This window comes from Glycine soja, chromosome 19 (genome assembly GCF_004193775.1).
Source record: "Glycine soja cultivar W05 chromosome 19, ASM419377v2, whole genome shotgun sequence".
Classification (NCBI taxonomy): Eukaryota; Viridiplantae; Streptophyta; class Magnoliopsida; order Fabales; family Fabaceae; genus Glycine; species Glycine soja.
Genome location: NC_041020.1, coordinates 1,383,029 through 1,402,946, shown reverse-complemented (window position 1 = coordinate 1,402,946; position 19,918 = coordinate 1,383,029). Strand labels below are relative to the sequence as shown.

The 19,918-nt window shown below is 32.7% G+C and overlaps 2 protein-coding genes across 2 annotated transcripts; both read right to left on the bottom strand.

Moving 5' to 3' along the window:
- Positions 1 to 1,393: 1,393 nt before the first annotated feature.
- Positions 1,394 to 2,527, bottom strand: LOC114399977 (metalloendoproteinase 1-like). Its single transcript, XM_028362208.1, has one exon. The coding sequence runs from the start codon at positions 2,489 to 2,491 to the stop codon at positions 1,598 to 1,600; it is 894 nt and encodes a 297-aa protein (XP_028218009.1). The 5' UTR covers positions 2,492 to 2,527; the 3' UTR covers positions 1,394 to 1,597.
- Positions 2,528 to 18,564: 16,037 nt separating this feature from the next.
- On the bottom strand, positions 18,565 to 19,671 carry LOC114400890 (metalloendoproteinase 5-MMP-like). The gene has a single exon (XM_028363551.1). The coding sequence runs from the start codon at positions 19,636 to 19,638 to the stop codon at positions 18,760 to 18,762; it is 879 nt and encodes a 292-aa protein (XP_028219352.1). The 5' UTR covers positions 19,639 to 19,671; the 3' UTR covers positions 18,565 to 18,759.
- Between the last annotated feature and the right edge of the window lie 247 nt (positions 19,672 to 19,918).

The following is a 19,918-nucleotide window of genomic DNA, read 5'->3' as shown; positions in this document are numbered from 1 at the left end:
TAAATTGATTGGTACATATAACCAATATTAATTTGAAGTTGTTTTTTACTTAGATTTGAGACTATGAATCTTCTCTAATTTATTGGATTAAAAATTAATTTGACTTATGATACATAATTATTACTAGTCCAAAAATATTTTATATATGATAAAAATCAAATACAAGATCTTTCACTTATATAAATACAATAAAATTTTGTATTATTGTATCAACTCTTATTGATTCACTTAATCAATATTTAAAGCTAAACCAAAGTTATATTTAACTTAAAAGAGGACGAAAATAATATGCAAAGTAATTCGTGAAATTAAACTAACAATTAATTAAGTCATTGACTTTCAAACCACTAACACGGGGTATTATTAGTTTATATATATATATATATATATATATATATATATATATATATGAAGAGAGATAAAAAAAGATTAATGATTCACTTTCTCTAAAAAAATAATTCTTTTAAAGTTATTTTTTATTCTCACCTTTCATTTTATGGTTAGTCAGTGATGTCCCCACCAAGTTACAAAAGGGTATGGTCCAAAAACAAGATCCCAATCCAAAAGAGGTTATGGTTTTACCATGCAAAGAATGATAATATTACATAGCCAATGTGATTAGAAACCCCACGTGCAGACCCCTACCAATTCCATTAATACACTTAAGTCAAACCCCAACCGCCACTCTTTAAAACGCTTAGCCATAGCTGATGCACCAACTTCCTTTTCGCAGATCAACCATCCATATTTATTGGCCAGCTCAACAACCACTAACACCGAATCTCAATGGTTTCACAATAAACACCCATGGAAGTTAGCTTGCCACTGAACCAAGGATGCGCAGAAAGCCTTATCAAACCCTCTTAACCATGCCCAGCTTCCAGCTATATGGAACAGACTTTGTTGTATAATATCCATCTTGAATTGTAAGACATGCTGGAACCAATGCGACTTTGCAGTTTGAGGAAGCACCGAGATAACCGACAGCCTTGACAAAACCAATTTTCCAGATCCCATCTACCAACTTCCATGAGAATAAAATGTGATTCAAAGATTCCTCAAATTCATTACAAAAAGGGCATAGGTAATCACCATTCTGGACCTCAACATTTCTTCTCCTCAAATTATCCAAAGTAAGATAAAGTAAATCAACATGGTTTGGGGTTTAAGGTTGTTTGCAGTTTAATTTAGTTTAATTTCGATCACGAAAAAAAAAGTGTAAAACAAATAGAATGGCAAATATAATATACGTCTGTGTTAGTGATTGAATTTGAACCAAATAACAAAATGTGGCTTTTTAGATGTTCTTTGTTGATACTTCAGGTTATCAGTGTGTTTGATTTTTAGTTTTTTTATCAGGTTATCAGTATGTTTGATTTTTCGTTTATAGATGTATAATAATATCCACGTACACGTTTATTAAAGTATCTTATAATTATTGCAAGCATATTATCATCACAAGTGTAAGTGGTGGCTTATTTAGCTATTGATTAATACATTGCAACTCGCTACCATGTTCCAGCAGCCAAGTTAAACAACTAGCCAGCACACGTACTACACTTGATAATTAATTATCTCACACAACATTTATCAAGTTCTAGTTCTGTCCATATAGAGCTTGTATGCCATCAATATCATCCTGGCTCAGAGACCTTCTTTGTCCATCATAATTGGGTTGCATAACGGCGTCTGTATCGTTACTATGTCCAAGCCCTAGAGAGTGACCCAATTCATGCAAACCCACTGTTTGAAAATCAATGTCTGACCCGTTAGATCTCCACAGTTCGTCTGCATCAAAGTGAATCCTCCCATCTTCCGGCGCAAAAGCATGGGCTAGCACCCTTCCTGGCCCGTCAAATGGGTACAAATCAAGGTGGAGTCCTCTGTGAAATCCATAGGTTATGTCAGCTGAACGATCTGTAGTTTCATTGAATGTGAAGGGGCTGACGTTTGCCCAGGATTGAAAGGCATCCCGCATTGCTCGTCTCACAGCGGTTTCATTGATGGACACTGTAGCACCTGATGTGCGTCGATAGGTTAAAAAAAATTTGCTCCATTTTGGCGACCCAGGGAAGAAGGTGTAGTTTTCAGGAGCCCCCACCAACCCGTTAGGGTTAGGGTTAGGGTTGGTGATAATATCAGGCATTCCACAACGTGGGAGGCTCATTTTTTTTATAGTATCGTCATCCACCACACCAGTGTCGCGTAAGTGATGGAATGCTTGGTAGTGCTTTAGGGCGGACTCGACGTTTTCGTCGAAGTTGTCGTTGGAAGAACTACCCTTTGTTAGGTAGCCATATTTTTGAAGGTAGCCTCTGAGTTCGCCCACACCTTTTGCATTTTGTCCCCTGTGAACACCCCTCAGGTTTTGGAGAGTTTTGGAAAAAGGAGTTGTAGAGGCTTCTAAAGTTCTTGGCTCTGCAAAGGGAAACGGATTGATGATGTTGAGTAAAACGAACAAGATTGAAAGGTTTAGAAGATTAAGAGCCATAGTTGAAAAAGTGAAATTGGGGTTTTTGGTTTTGTAATAGTTTGGCGGCTATTCTATTGCATGGATGCATGGCTATTTATACACAATACCAAACGAGCAACTAGGCATGGGCATTGACTAGAAACATTCAATTTACATAAAATTTTATATATCTTATGATTTATTTATATAAACACAACCAGACGCAAACTGGCTCTCTAGTTGTACATATCAAATATGTTTTTAATCGCCCAAAATCATTTGAGATAAAAATAAAAAATTAAAGCTCTTATCCTGATTAATTGATTGAATTATTTTTAACATATCAAAATAAATTTTAAATAAAAATATTCCAACATAGTATATGTTTGCTAAAAAATTTATGTAGCTAGTTTACTAATAAGGTTTTTTTTTTCTTTACAAAAATAAAACAATAATAAGTCATACAAGAAGTGTTTGAATAGAAAGATTTTTCAAAAAAATATTATTAACATCAAAATTATGCTTCAAAAGTTATGTGCTACTCTTTTCTTTAAAAAAAAACTATTAACTTAATTAAAAGATAAAAAATTTGGACATAAAAATTATACAATTCGTCTTGAAAGTCATATGGTACTTTTTAAGTCGTACACTACTTTTCAAGATATTAAATAAAGATTGTATTTGAAATACTACTTTCGTCTATAAATATATTTATCTTAAAAAAATCCTACTATGAGACTCTCTTTATGTTTTTTCTTCATTAATTGTTTTTTACAAAAATATCATTAATTATTTTATAAAAAGTCTATATATTAACAAAATAAATCCATTCTTAGTCAGAAGATTGAAAAAGATGACTAACACGTATCAATTAATTATTAAAAATATTTTTTTACAAAATATTTTTTTATAGTTTTAATTGTGAAAATAAGGATATTTTTTTTAGACAATTATTCTATTTTTCCTTTTAGTTTTTATAGTCCTTTTTCATAGAGATTATTACATTCTTTTCTTTTCATAGCCAAAATATCTGAGTAACATTTATTTTTATTTTTGTTGGATCTAGAACATTAATCTAGCACACATCAAGCAATGTAAACTTGAATCACACACACAAACTCATCAAGAAACTCACCAAGAAAAATGGAGAAGATGAGCAAGAAAGAGATTGAAGAAAAACATAATAACGAAAATTGTGTATTTTGCGAAAACGGAAAAGTGTTTATCTTATAACAAAATGCTTCCCTTATTGTGAAATTACACTTATTCCCCTACTTATATCAGTAAAGACAGAATTATCCCTTTCTCTAATACTCTCCTTTAATTCTGTATCTATCATTTAAACTCAACATTACAATAACAGTAAAAGAAAACAACAAATCACAGATACAACACCCTCACAGCACTTAACAGAGATCTTCACTGCACTTCAATCACTCTCAATCTGCTCCTTAACTCTTTGAACTGATCAATCTTCAATGGTTTAGTGAATATTTATGCTACTTGCACAGTAGTTGGACAATACTTAACACTTAGCTTGCCTTTTGTCACTTGCTCTCTAAGGAAATGAAATCGTGTTTCAATGTGTTTGCTCCTCCCATGAGCAACTGGGTGTTTAGCTAGATTGATGGCAGATTTGTTGTCCACCATCAGTGTAATAGCACCCTTTTCCTTCATCTTCAATTCACCAAAAATATTATCAAGCCATTGAGCTTGACATGCTGCCATAGCAACTGCAATGTATTCTGCCTCACATGAGGAGAGAGCCACCACTTGTTCCTTCTTTGAACTCCACGAGATTGGGGCATCACCATAGAAGAACACATAACCTACTTTGCTCTTCCTATCACTCTTATCTCCACACCAATCAGAATCACTATATCCCAGAACATTACATTTTTTGGCAGCACTGGAAAATAGAATACCATAATCGAGAGTACCTTTCACATACCTCATTATTCTCTTGGCAGCACGGAAGTGAGAAAGTTTAGGATTCTCCATATATCTACTAATTAAGCCAACAACATACAATAAGTCAGGTCTAGTACAACAAAGATACCTCAGTGAGCCCACCATTTGTCTATACAAAGTTGCATCTACTTCTTCTTCATTAGGATCTTTCACCAAGTTCACACCAGTGGCAATGGGTGTGTTTGCAGAATTGCAGTCAACCATTTTGAACTTCTTCAGTACATCTCTTGCATACCTCCCTTGATGCATGATCACTCCCTCATCAGTTCTCTTGAATTCAATTCCAAGAAAATAAAAAATAAGGTTCAAATCAGTCATTTCGAATTTTCTTATCATCTCTCATTTAAAGTTGGCAATTTCAGTCTCATTATTTCCTGTCACAAGCAAGTCATCTACATACAGGCACACTACAGTCAAGTTAGTAGTATTGCTGCCCTTTATATAAACACCATGCTCAGTTGTACATTTGAGGAATCCAAGCTTCATTAGAAAGCCATCAATGCGCCTGTTCCAGGCTCTAGGCGCCTGCTTTAAGCCATACAAAGCCTTGTTCAATCTATACACTTTCTCTTCACTTCCTTTTATTTCAAACCCAGGTGGTTGACTCACATAAACCTCCTCCTCTAGAGGACCATTCAAGAAGGCTGATTTCACATCCATATGGTGCATATGCCACCCTTTTTGACTTGCTATAGCAGTAATAATTCTCACTGTCTCCATTCTTGCAACAGGTGCAAACACCTCCTTAAAATCAATGCCAGCCTTTTGCAAGAATCCCTTTGCCACTAGCCTGGCCTTATACTTGGAAATCTCTCCTTTCAGATTCTTTTTTACCTTATAAACCCACTTTACTGCAATAGGTTTTTTCTTAGCAGGCAAAGGCACAAGTTGCCATGTATTATTCTTTTCAATAGCTTTCAGCTCTTCTTTCATAGCATCAGTTCACTTTGTGTCATTCATTGCTTCCTCCAAGCTCACTGATTCAGATTCAGCAAATAGAGCTAAGTGTACTAGCTCACCTTCCTCCCCTATTGCTGAATCATGTATCAATTCATAATCATGTAACTTGTTAGAGGGTTGTCTAGCTCTCTGTGATTTCCTTACTCCTCCTTGGTCACTGTCATCAATTACTGCAACAGAAGAATCACTTGGCTCATCAATAGAAGCTTCAATCACAACTTTTGTAGGCTCCTCTACCATCTCTTTATCCCAATTCCAGTCCTTGGATTCATCAACTACCACATCTCTACTCACGAGCACTTCTTTGGTTACTGGATTAAACAATTTGTAACCACCAGTGGCATGATAACCCTGCAGTATCATTATCTCACTTTTGCTATCTAACTTCTTTCTCAACTGATCAGGCACATGTTTATAACAAATAGAGCCAAAAATTTTAAAATGACTAACCACTGGTTTGCGTCTAGACCATGCTTCTTCAGGTGTGATTTTATTGAGCCTTTTTGTTGGGCTTCAGTTTAGCACATACACTGCAGTGGAGACAGCCTCTGCCCAAAGAAATTTTGGTAGCTTCTTTCCATTAAGCATGCATCTGACCATATTCATCATTGTTCGATTTCTTCTTTCTGCTGCACCGTTATGTTGGGGAGTGTAGGGAGGTGTCACATCATGCACAATACCTTCCAGTTCACAGAATTCATCAAATTCATTGCTAGTATACTCTCCTCCTCCATCAGTGACTATAGTTTTTATCAAGAAACCAGTTTGTCTCTCCACCATTCTCTTGAACTTCTTGAATACTCCTAGCACTTCACTCTTTCTCTTCAAGATATACACCCACATTTTCCTAGTGAAATCATCTAGGAATGATACAAAGTATCTACTCTCACCAAGAGATTCACACTGCATTGGGCCACACACATCAGAGTATATCACTTCAAGCTTTTCTCTTGCCTTAGTTTCAACAAATTTCTTAAAAGACTCTCTGTGCTGTTTAGACTCAACACAATTTTTACATAATTCTTTTGGTACATTTATCAATGGCAGCCCCCTAACCATGTTGTGAGTATTCAAGTCATGCAAGTCTCTAAAATTCAAGTGACCATATCTGTGATGCCACGCCCAATCATCTTCACTCACTACTGCAGCTAGGCATTTATGGCAAAGTGCTTCCAGATTGGCTCTAAATGTCCTGTTTCTAGACATAGAAACATCAAATATCAAACTGTTTTTACCACCTGAATCAAACAGTTTAAGTTTTTTATCTTCCATAATCACCTTATGGCCTTTCTCCACTAATTGTCCTAGACTGAGCAAATTGCTCTCTAGTCCAGGTACCTCTCTGCGACTGATCAGGTTTATTTTCAACATTATTCTGGCCTCTTCCACTACTAGAAACATAGCCACTTCTTCCTCTATTGCTCCTACCACGACCTCTTCCTCTAAAACCACTTCTTCCTCTGTTACTGTCGCCAGAATTCTTGTTACTAGATTGAGCCAATAAGGCTTGTTCAACAATTTTCTTCTTATTTCTCTCTAGCAATCTAAGTTCTCTAGCTTCTAGTGAACTTTGCAATTCTTCTAAACTCATTTCACTTACTTCCTTGGATTCCTCAATTGCACATACTATATAATCATATTTTTCCAGCAGAGATCGAGTAATTTTCTCACAAATTTTTCCATCAATTAGATCTCACCTTGTGTAGCCATCTGATTGGTGACTACCTTTACTCGTGCAAAGAAGTCAGCAATCTTCTCATTCTCTTCCATCGTCATTGAGTCAAACTGTCGCTGCAACACTTGAAGTTTCACCTTCTTGATTCGATCTCCACCAGCATAACATTTCTCAAGTTTATCCCAGGCCTGCTTCGCTGAGGTCGCCTTCGAGATCAGATTGAAATTCGCATCATCTACACTCTGATGCAGAAAGAATATTGCCTTCGCATCCTTCTTCTTGCTATCCTTGTATGCATTCCTCACCGCCTCAGTAGCGGGTTCTGCTGGTTCCGCCGCTACGCCATTCTTCACTACCTCCATCACGTCTTAAAATTCAAGCAACACCTTCATTTGAATATGTCACCGCTCCCAATTTTTTCCATCAAGAACCAGCAATTGCGCAGGGACATTTCCTCCATTTGTGCTTAACTTCATTTTCACTCAATTCGTGTTCAATTCACTGAATCGATGAAGAACACTCGCTCACACTCGTGTTTCCCAAATTGCAAATTGAAACCTCACTGATTTCACTCATGTTTCCCAATCCCAGACTCGATTAGGCTCTGGATACCAAAATGTTGGATCTAGAACATTAATCTAGCACGCATCAAGCAATGTAAACTTGAATCACACACACAAACTCACCAAGAAACTCACCAAGAAAAATGGAGAAGATGAGCAAGAAAGAGATTGAAGAAAAACAGAATAACGAAAATTACGTATTTTGTGGAAACGGAAAAGTGTTTATCTCATAACAAAAGTTTTTGATAGTCTTTACTTTTTTAATTTGCTATTGTTAATTTAATGGCTATAAATAATTTATTTTCAATCAAATGACTTTTAATTTTTAGTTTTGTATTTATGTTGATTTGGCTGCAATTGACTTTAGAATTAAATTTTATTTATTAAGCTTTGTCAATCGGGCAAGACTATGAACATTATATTTTTTTTCTAACCAAAAGATATCTAAGACTTTTTATTTAGCGCAACTATTTTTTTTCTCGACAGAAAAATATATACTAATAAAAAGTAAAAGGGTACATTGAACCATATACATGAGGGCTAAAAAAAAAAAAATTAAGTATCGCTCTACCGCAGGTTATATAATATTTTCACCAACCTCGGGTAAAAATATTTTATAACCCACGTTTCCTAACAAAAAATTCCCTCCCATCCAGGTAAATAGTGAATACGACAACTAACGTCCTTCCAACTTATCGGTCGACTCATTTTTTTTATAAAATAATATGTTCAGTTGTGACTTGATATTTAAACAGGAGATCAAATCGGACTTAAGTATTAAATCATTTGGGTCTGACAATTTTTTTTATTACCAACACTACATAATCCATATGACATATTAAAAAACAAATTAATTATGATTAATGTACATATTCATTTTTACTATAAAATAAATTCACAAAGATTCTCGTGACATGAAAATGATCATTGACATTTCATATAATAGAAAATTTTTATATTAAGTACAAATCGGAGTATATGGAATGTAAGTTCAACAAAAGAAGGAGGGTTTCTAACTCAGAGGTGAAAATAAGAGACCATATTATCCCTCAAGTCACACGGTTTAAATATCTTGGGTCTGTAATACAGGATGATGGGGAAATTGAAGGGGATGTGAATCATCGCATTCAAACAGGATGGATGAAATGGAGAAAAGCATCGGGGGTGTTATGTGATGCAAAGGTACCGATCAAGCTAAAGGGAAAGTTTTATCGGACTGCGGTAAGACCGGCGATTTTGTACGGAACAGAATGTTGGGCGGTCAAGAGCCAACATGAGAATAAAGTAGGTGTAGCGGAGATGAGGATGTTGCGGTGGATGTGTGGTAAGACTCGACAGGATAAAATTAGAAACGAAGCTATTAGAGAGAGAGTTGGAGTAGCGCCTATTGTAGAGAAGATGGTGGAAAATAGACTTAGGTGGTTTGGGCATGTAGAGAGAAGACCGGTAGACTCTGTAGTGAGGAGAGTAGACCAGATGGAGAGAAGACAAACAATTCGAGGCAGAGGAAGACCCAAAAAGACTATAAGAGAGGTTATCAAAAAAGATCTCGAAATTAATGGTTTGGATAGAAGTATGGTACTTGATAGAACATTATGGCGGAAGTTAATCCATGTAGCCGACCCCACTTAGTGGGATAAGGCGTTGTTGTTGTTGTATGTTTTTTTATTAAATTGGGAAAAGAAAGAAAGAAATTATCCTTGAACAAAAAAAAAATGACATCCAAACTTTCTTTATTCTTTTTACTCAAAATTATTTTTAATATGTTGAAATAATGCTTATTATACTGATTTTTTGTTCAGAAAAATATTTATTTTGATAAGGAAACTGTTGAAAAGTTTAGTATAGATTCAATTTTAGATATTTTGTAATATACATTAGTGATGTTTAGATAAATTATCAATGTAGTGATTAAGGTTTGAAAATATTTAACTATATGAAAACATTTTGTATAGATTTTGATGGATATATATTTATTAGATTAACATTAATTTTTAAAGTTGGTCCCCTTGGGGTAGTGGTGAGGAATGAGAGAAATTGGTGTGAGCAAGTTGGAACACTATTTACAAGATAAAAAGGAGGAAGGAGGAGTTTAATAATATACTATTGACCAACGTTGGTCAATAGTGTATTATATATCTATCAAGGTTCTAAAGTCAAAGTATGGATCATTCTAAAGTTCAATGGTGTACAGTGCACATGGAATATTAGAAATGGTTGCATGTTCAATAATCGTGCCTTTAATAAAGCTAACTTGCTGCAGAATATTACATTCCCCGCTTGGTCCTGGCTCACGAGTTTATTGGCTTCTCTTTTACGCAGTTGAGCGTGTGTTATGATCTCAACAAAGATTATCCTAGAATTTGAGGATTAAGGACCTCCCAAAGAAAGAAAGAGAGAAGAAAATGAATTTTATATATTTTTGCTTGTATTTCCATTTCAATTATTGTCCATTTATAGGCACCAAATGCTAATACTAGTTCTTTCTACATGTCCTACGAAGATGCTAGCAATAACAGATTTTAAAAATATCCTAACAGAAAGATATATTCTAGCCAACAAAATATTCTAATTGTCAAATGCTAAGGTGCCAAGCATTCCTGGTCCAAGTTTGTTATGACATCCTCAAGTATTGAGGATGTGTGCTGTGCCTTTTGATCCTAGGTGAGTGCTTGTCTCCCCTTAATTTGATAACTTTGGCTAGTCCCATAACTTTGGCTGATTCATAACAGTGTGAACCTGGAATATGGTTTTAAATTGTGGTGGCGGTTATTGTTGCATTGCAGTAAATTAAAAAACTTTTATACTGCAAAAAAATGCGACTGGCATTGTAGCCGCAATTTCGGTTGCAGAACTCTATTTAAAACCAGTGTGCCTCATTGATTGTCCTATTCTAGGTTGAGCTAAAATGTGGAGATGTCTAGCTGGGGTGCGTGAGGTTATGTGGATAGTGTGATGTTCTTTGTAACCATGCACATGCATCCTTTTGGTATTGCAATATGTAAACGGGGGGTAGTAAAGTTTTGTTTGTTGGGATTGGTTTCTGGGCATTTAATGTTTAAGTCATTTAATGTTTAGTAACCAATTGATGGCAGTAAAACTTATGGATTCTGATTATGTGCTTGGATGGGTATCATTTGTACCTTATCCCATCAATACATATACATTTTTTGCTGACAAAAAAATTTGGATCATTTGAAGAGTTAATCCCCAACGTACTTATATGGACAAGATATCAACTTGGTGGAAGGATGCCATGAAAGCAAGTGGCGGATTGAATGAGGGTGGTTGGTTTGAGAATAATTCTAGTTGGAAAGTTGGAAATGGTAAAGTTGTTAGACTTTGGAACTACAAATGGGGGGGACAACAACCAATCTTTGTGTGAGAAATTTCCAAGAATCTTGTCTAACTAGGAAAATAAATGGTGTAAGATTAGTGAGTTGGGAAGATGGATTTGAAGGTGGTATCGTGGAGAAGGGAGTGGTTCGAGTGGGAGAGAACTATTGTTGAAAATTTTCTTGAATGATTTGAACCCTTTTCAGTTGTGTCAACATGTAGAGGGCTGGTTTGTGTGGACAGCTTGCAATTCTGGAGTTTTTTTCAGTAAATTGCTTATAAGGTGTTGATGTCCCTACAAAGGGAGATTCGTCTTCCCATCTTTAGGACCTTTTAGAAAATACCCATCCCTTTTTTATATATAAAGGCGATGATGCACAAAGCATCACAACAACAACAATGATCATCTTTGATTGTGTTAATTTTGTTCTTACAATCATATTTGTGTGTGCGAGTGTGTGGGGGGTATTTATCAGTAGCGAGCTGTTACTCTCTTTGGTTATTCAGTATTTATTTGAATCTTCTGCATAATTACCTTATAACCAGATTTTTTGTGTTCTGCTACTGATGGTTGCTGTGTATTATGGTTTTTGATATCTCTTATACCTGATCCTAGCTTGAGTAATATAATTTTATTTTCTGTCCACCAAAAAAAAACAGTTGATCCCCCTTTGCTTGTGTTCTGGCTTCGTAGGTGGCACCTCTTATTCCTCCAATGTGTAACCTCTTGAATATTAGGACCGGTTATTTTTTAATTTAAATTTAAATAGTAAATTACTGATATTTATTTGTTATAAATACACACTTTTATTTATTTAAGTTTTAGAAAATTGTTAAATAATTTGTAACTTAAATATAGCAGACAAAAAAAAATTCAAGACGATACCTATACAATGTCAGTGTAGGAAATTAAAATCTAAATATTCCAAAACTTTAAAAAAAAAAAAAAAAACCCTCTAGCAGGTATACGTAGTTCATAACTCCTAACTTTAAAACCACAAAACACCTCAATTAGAAAATTGGATTAATACAAATTTAGACATGTTAATCACTGATTAAGCGTCGTCAGTTAAAGACAAAAATCTTATTTAACTGTCTAAGTAGAATTTTTCTGCTGAATATTAATTAACGTAGGTTGACTACACTTAATATTAGTTAGTGAAATACTATGATTAGGGTTTTTCTTTTACAAAATGAATAGGGTTAATTAGTTAATTACAAAATAGAGGGGAGGTAGCAAAAGCAGATAACATTGTTGATAGGATTAAGTCCGTTTCATGGCAATGGCTTCTGTACAGGAATGGTACCAATACGGCTTTATTCTATTCTTCATGGTGTACGGATCTGTTCTTGTGCTCATGATGGATGGTAATATAGCCTTTTGATGCTTTTTGCAGAGGGGTTTTATGCTTTTTGGGAGGACTCGTACGTACAGTCACTTACTATACATTTTCTGTAAACCTGTTATTACCCTTATTAATATACATAATATCATCTTTTCCTTCCAAAAAAAAACTTAAGTCAGTAGTTTAGTACTTAATTAATCATTAAAGTAATATAATTATTCAGCCAGTATATGAAAAACGTGGGAATCGTGAATACTCATGTAAATGGATCAAATCTTTTATCTATTGTTTTGATTTTTAATAAAATTAAAAATGGTAATATATATATATATATATATATATATATATATATATATATATAATTTTTTTCTGCCTTAGACCGTGGCACTGTCCCTTCCCTTAAATTTAATCATGTCTAAAAGAAACATATATCATGTTTATTTGAGGGAATGCGGAATAGGAAAACTAATATACATTTATGTTAGTGATTCAATTATATTTATTTTGGTCTTAAACATAGGAATCTTACCTACACCAAATGAAAATGTGCCTTTCTAGTTTTTTATTTTTCGGTATTTTTGGTTAATAATTTGTTTTTTCATTGTATAATGGTTAACAATTTGTTTGCTTTGCAAATTTGGCCCCGTTAAACTCATATAGAATAGCTAGCAAAACTAATATAGAAGAGCAAAACATGTTACGCACTGATATATATATATATATATATATATATATATATATATATATATTACTGATGATTCAATTGGATTTAGTTTGGTATTAAAACCTACGAATTCAATATCTGAACCAAAACGTGATTTGAAACTTTGCATAAGGTGTAAAACATGCATAAGAAAAATGACAGAAACCAATATGTAAATTAATTTTTTGTACTTAGCATATATATTACCAGCATCTTACGGAAGAATATGTCAGCGAAATATATAAGAACAAAAAATGTTAAAGGGGTGAAGGGGCCAGCTACTACCCAAATTAGTTACCCCATTAACCACCTATTAGTGCAATCTTGTGTGAGTAATTAATAGACTAACTGCACCAATTAATCTGATCCGTGTGTACTTGTATCAGTTTTTATAAACTTCCATGTGATAAAATAAATAATTAATGTTGTGATTTAGCCAACTTAATTATTAAAGTATCTTATAATTATTATAAGGATATTATCACAAGTGTACATGGTGGGTTATTTAGTTATAGATTAATACATGCAACTCTGCCCTTAACATTTCAGCAGCCAAGTTAACAAGCAGCCAACACACGTGCTACACCCGAGCTTTCTTTTTTAACACAATATCAAGTTCTGGTTCTATAATCCATACAGGGCTCGTATGCCATTAATATCATCCTGGCTTAGAACCTTCCTTGTCCCTTGAATAGTGGGAAACATAACCGAAGTGTGAACGTCACTATGTCCAAGACCTAGAATGTGACCCATTTCATGCAAAACCACGGTTTTGAAATCAACACGGATGCTGATTTGTATGACTCATATAGATCATAAATTTTTTATTTATTTAATTTATTTACAAATTTTAATAATTAAAAAAAATTGATATTTAATTAAATGATATATTTATATGTTCATTATAATGATTAAAAATTAAATAAATATGATATTTAATTGAATGATGTATTTAGATGTTTTTTTATAGCTATTGATAATTAAATAAATTTGATATTTTTTTATATATGTAAATACTTATTAAACCTATAATTTTTATTTATAATTTATATATGTAAACAAATTAATTATTAGATAAAAAATAATTATCACAAAATTTATTATGTAAATTTACATGTATATTAAATATAAATTAAAAATTTTAGTGTTATATATAACGACATTATTTATTTATAACATATTATGTCTATTAGCTCAGTTGATTTGAGTGTTCTATTAATAATGCGGGAGACATAATCCTATGGATCATTTGATTAAGCGATTATACTTTTACAAGATAAAAACTAATATTCAAACGTGAGTTATATCAATAAAATACATGAAATAACATGAAAACTCACATAAAATATCACTCAAATTATGATTTATCATGATACTGTTATTTTATCCCACTTTCAATTTAGTGGGATCTCTACTATCATCTACTATCAACTACATTTTCTGTATTATTATAAAAATTTAGATATATTCCAAAAGTAATGATTTTATAAACATACGATTAAATTTTACACAAACTAAAAGATGATAAAAGACACCTTAGATATATAAATACTATGATAAGAGCATCTAATATGGCAAGATTATAAAAAGTTATATGTATTTTTAAAAAAATATTGATTTGTAAACATGTATTTAAATTTATTTTGGATAAAAAATATGTAATTAAATTTAAAGTAATTCCTAATATTTTATTTTTATTAATAATGAAGGATATAAACTTATACTAAAAGGTGCACATTGAAACGGTGCACAAGGAAGTCATGTACATCAGTACATGGACAAGGCCTATGGTGTTTAAAAAATTGATGATTCAACCATAATCGATAGGTCCTAAAATATTAAATTAGTACCTAACGATATTAAAAACATTAATATATAATGCATGAATGTATAATTGTTAAAAGTAAAAACCAATTCGGACACCCACAATTGTAACACAAATAGCCAGTAACTTGATTCCTTTAAACATATAGCATGGGTTTGATGGTTTGCCGATAAAATAAAATTAAAAGAAGCAACCAATGGAAATAAAACATTAAGAGATTTTCACTACATTAAAAACACCACACAAGTAAATTTGATATAACATTTAACCTAAAATCTTAAGACATCAAGATTATAAGTCTACTTAATTATCCTATTCAACTTACTCATTTATACTCAAGGTGAGACTCACCTTCATACTTATATTCTAATATAATATTTTGAGTGTAGGGTTGTTTGCAATTAAGTTTAGTCTAATTTTGAGGCTAAAAAATCATGTGGTCCATTGAGAGAGAGAGTGAAAGAGAGAGACTTGTAATGTGATTTAAATGAACAATTCGTCAATAATTAGAATTTTGAATTATTCAAAACTAATCTTTTATTTTTTGGACTTAATTATTATAAATAATTTTTTTAACTTGCAATGCACTAAATGAATTTTTATTTTAGTTGAAATTTTAATTAATCCAAACTAATCTTTTGTTCGCAATTCAAGTTCATAGCACCATCGATTATTATATAAGAATGGGAAAGACTAGCAAATGTATCCCTGACTCCCCCCCTTTTAGTATTATGATTTCTTATTTACTTTTAATGTATTCATTTACTGGGGGAGTAGTCATGTGGCTTGTATTGGTGGATGTTTGATGGGATCAGCTCGTGAAGATGAATATCTAGGAGGCTACGTGTTATTAGATATTGAGAATGGTAGGAGGTGTTTAATGTTATATTGTATGCCAGAAAATATATGTTGGGATCAGAATTTGATGATGGATATTGGTTGATAGGTAACTTTTTAGGACTCATAATTCTGTATGCAATCAGGGATAGGGAAGTTAGTTTGTTATCAATGCTGCGTTTAAGGTGGGGCGCCAGTGGGCGTTTATCTTGCCATAATTACCTCGTTTTGATTATGTTATATTCACGCATCAATGCATGATTGTCGTGTGAGGTGTTATAATACTTGTTAACCAGTTACCATGTATATGGATTTTGATTCATGTACCCATCCTTTGGTGTCACTAGCTAGTACCTATTTCATTAATATACATTCCCTCCATTCCTGTCTTATATTAGTATTATTTTATCAAAATTATCCTCAAGTTTATTGAGATTTATATTATATTTTTCACTTAATTACTTTATATTTAATTAATTAATGTGTTATAGTTTTCTTATCCAATTCTTATAAGAGATAATATATTTATCTTCTAAATATATATTATTTATTGTAAAATAATAAAGGATATTTAGGTAAAAAATAATTAATACAAAAATAACTTAAAAAGAATCTTATAAAAATGAATAAATAAAATTTTAAAAAATGTTATATTTAGTAACGGAGGGAGTCTTTATTTTTGCCAATTAAAAAAAACGTATTCATTAAATATTATTCTTTCTGTCTCATAATAATCATTATGTAAAAAGAAAAAAATTATTCTAAAATAATTTTTATTTTAGTTTTCATATATAATGCTAAACATTTTTTCACTTATATATTATATCCCTTATAAAATTAATGAATTAATAATGGTAAAAATTAATTTTATAAAAATATTATTAATGTATTGATGGAACATATGAAGTATTTTTTTATTTAGTTTTTAATTAATTTAAATACCAGAAAAATTATTCATTATATTTTAAACACTTTAATCAAACATTTTGTGGAAGTTCATTAAACAAGAAACTGAACCGTCACAAAATGTTTTAAAATAATTGTCACCTCAACACATAATGTTGATTTTAAACGGCAAGGATCAAACACGAAAACGGGACATTATAAACGTATAAACTAAAAATTTAAAATGCATAAATCAATATAAATGTATAAACTAGACTTGAATATACTTAAAAATTCAAAACCCAAATTATATGGACCACGTACGTACGTGATTCATGGGAAACAACATACTGTAGATATATTGATCAGTAAAAAAAAAATGTTATTTTTATGACTTAAAACCATTACGTGTGTACTGTTCATTGCTTCCCCCAACAATGGGTCATTAGGATATATGTTCCAGTGTTTTCGGGGCACTAGACCTACCACTTCTAGGCTCGTTTTCTCGATGATTTTGGAACTGATCATTATTAATTAAATAAGAATTATTAAATTAAATTGATTAAAATAATTTAAAATGTAATTTTATATCTTTAAAACTTTAAAATGAACATTACATAAACTCTCAATAATCTTAATAAAATATTATAATTAGTTGTAACATACTTCTTAATATGAGTTCCAAGATCTCACAGGTTGGACCAAGATTTTTCTTCGATAAAAGGATAAGAGGAGAGATCTACAAAATAAAAAATTCTAATGCTAAAGTAAGTTCGTGAATTAGTTAAAAGAATATGAATAAATATGAAAAGAATGAGATGAAACGTTATGCTTAAGTAGAGTGAGAGCTATAAGTCTTTATTTGTATGGGTTGTTACAGTAACATAACAACACTTGCAGATAATTATTGACTTGTAGATAATAGTTAATAATAATGATGACTTATAGATAATGTGTAACTTAGAAATAGTTATATATCTGTCACGTGACAAGGAGATTGTAATTAATATATGCAAATAACAAAAAAGTTAGAGATAACCTATCAGTTGAGAGTTTGGCAGTTAAAAACATGATATTTGTGCTCCTGAGTCAAGATGTCTTTGGAGAACTAGGTAGTATGTCACATGTATTTTGTGAACTCTAGACAATACGATAGGTTAGGCAAAACTAATTGGAATTGTTATTAAAGTTTTTTAGAATGTTGTTGTGAATTGGCTGGTTTAGATAACCATTATTTTTAGCTAAAAAATTAAAATTGTATTTAGCCTCTTGATGGTGTTAAAAATAAAGAAAGGGGTTCAAATTAATTGGTTTGAATGATCACTTTCAAAAATTAATTGGTTTGAATGATCACTTTCAAATTACTAAAATCAGAATTTTACTAGCTTGGCTTGATTCCACATATAGAGGAAATCTAAGAATGAACTTGATGGTTTGGGGTTTAGGGTTGTTTGCTATGCAATTTAGTCTAATTTTGAGGCAAAAATAAAATCATGTGGTTCATCATAACAAAACAAAGTTTGTTTATGTGATGTGATTTTGTTGTCATGAGTCAAATATTAGGGATTGTATCCCACTCCATTTATCATAAACTAATTATATTCATACGGTAAGAATATCGTTGACTCAAATTTTTTTTACATATAAATGGAATCAAATATATTTTTTTGGTGTTAAATAGATTGTTATATTACATTTTGAACGCAATAGATCTTATATTATTACACCAACCTCATGAAAATCTTATGTAGTTTAGATGAACAATTTTAAAATAATACGATCTTTTGTTGTTTGGATTGAATAGATTAATTTTATGTATTTTAAATTTTTAGGGTACAATATTAAATAAAAGGTCAGATACTTAAAAAGACTTTTTTAAAGAGAAAACTTGTTGAAGGTATGAACTGATTGTGCCATTGTGATTCATTCGAACGAATTCACATTTGACCACCAATTTTCGTGTAAGGAATTAATTACGTCAATAACCTTGCATCAGTGTATCTTCTATCAGTTGCATCATAAGAAAAAGTAATGGTTGTGATATAACCAACTTAATTATTACAAGTGTACGTGGTGGCTTATTTAGTTAATGATTAATTAATACATTCAACTCGCCGCCATGTTCATGCAGCCAAGTTAACAACACTAGCCATCACACGTGCTACACCTGAAAATTATTTGGCATAACATCGAGTTCTAGCTCTAGCTAGAACTGATATAGAGCTCGTATGCCATCAATATCATCCTGCGTTAAACTCCTCCTTTGCCCTGCATAAGTGGCTTCCATAACCGAACCCCGAGTATTACTATGTCCAAGCCCTAAAAGGTGACCACATTCATGCAAAGCTACTGTTTCAAAATCAATGTTTTGCCCATTAAAATTCCATGGTTCATCTGCATCATAGTGGCACCTCCCATTTTGTGGCGCAAAAGCATGGGCTAGCACCCCATACGGCCCGTCAAATGGGTAGCCATCACCGTGGTCCCCACGATGGAACCCATAGACTATGTCAGCTGGTGGGGCCCTTTCTGTAAACGTGAAGTTGGTGACTCTAGCCCATGTTTGCAAGGCTCTCAATTTTGCTGCCCTCACAGAGCTGAAGAAGTTATTGGACAAGACAACACTTGACATGTGTCCATAGGTTAGTGCAAATTTTCTCCATTTAGGTTGCCCCGGGAAGAAGCTGTAGTTGTTAGGAGCCACCAACAACTGGTTAGCGTTAGGTTGGGTGACAATATCAGGCATTCCACAACGTGGGAGGCTCATTCTTTTGATAGTTTCGTCATCTACCACACCAGTGGAACGTAAGTGATTGAACTCTTGGTAGTGTTTGAGAGCAGACTCGACATTATTGTCGAAGTTGTCGTTCGAAGAATCACCGTTTGTTAGGTAGCCAAAATGTTGGAGGTAGCTTCTGAGTTCTCCCACACCGTTCGCCTTTTGTCCCTTGTGAACGCCCCTGAGGTTTTGGAGAGTTTTGGTGAACACAGGTAATTGTAAGGCTCTTGGCTCAACAAAGGGAAATGGATTCACAATAAAGAGTAAAAAGAACAAGATTGAAAGATTTAGAAGATTAAGAGCCATACTTGACAAAGGGAACTGGGAATATTCTAGTTTTGTAATGGTAATTGGTGAGTATGATGTTGCATGGATGCATGGCTATTTATACACAACCAAAGGTGCAACTGGGGGCATGGACATTGACTTAAAACATTCAATTTGCATGGATATTTTATCCATATACTCTAAGTTATAATACTTTTCAAAGTATTAGATGGAAATGGCTTTGTTTAGATGAGAATGAATAAATTAAAATAAAAGGTTAAAATTATAAGATTGACTTAAAATCACTCTCACCTATGTA

Bases quoted from the DNA above. Each gene is read 5' to 3' on its own strand.
- LOC114399977 (XM_028362208.1), bottom strand. From the start codon at position 2,491: ATGGCTCTTAATCTTCTAAACCTTTCAATCTTGTTCGTTTTACTCAAC.
- LOC114400890 (XM_028363551.1), bottom strand. From the start codon at position 19,638: ATGGCTCTTAATCTTCTAAATCTTTCAATCTTGTTCTTTTTACTCTTT.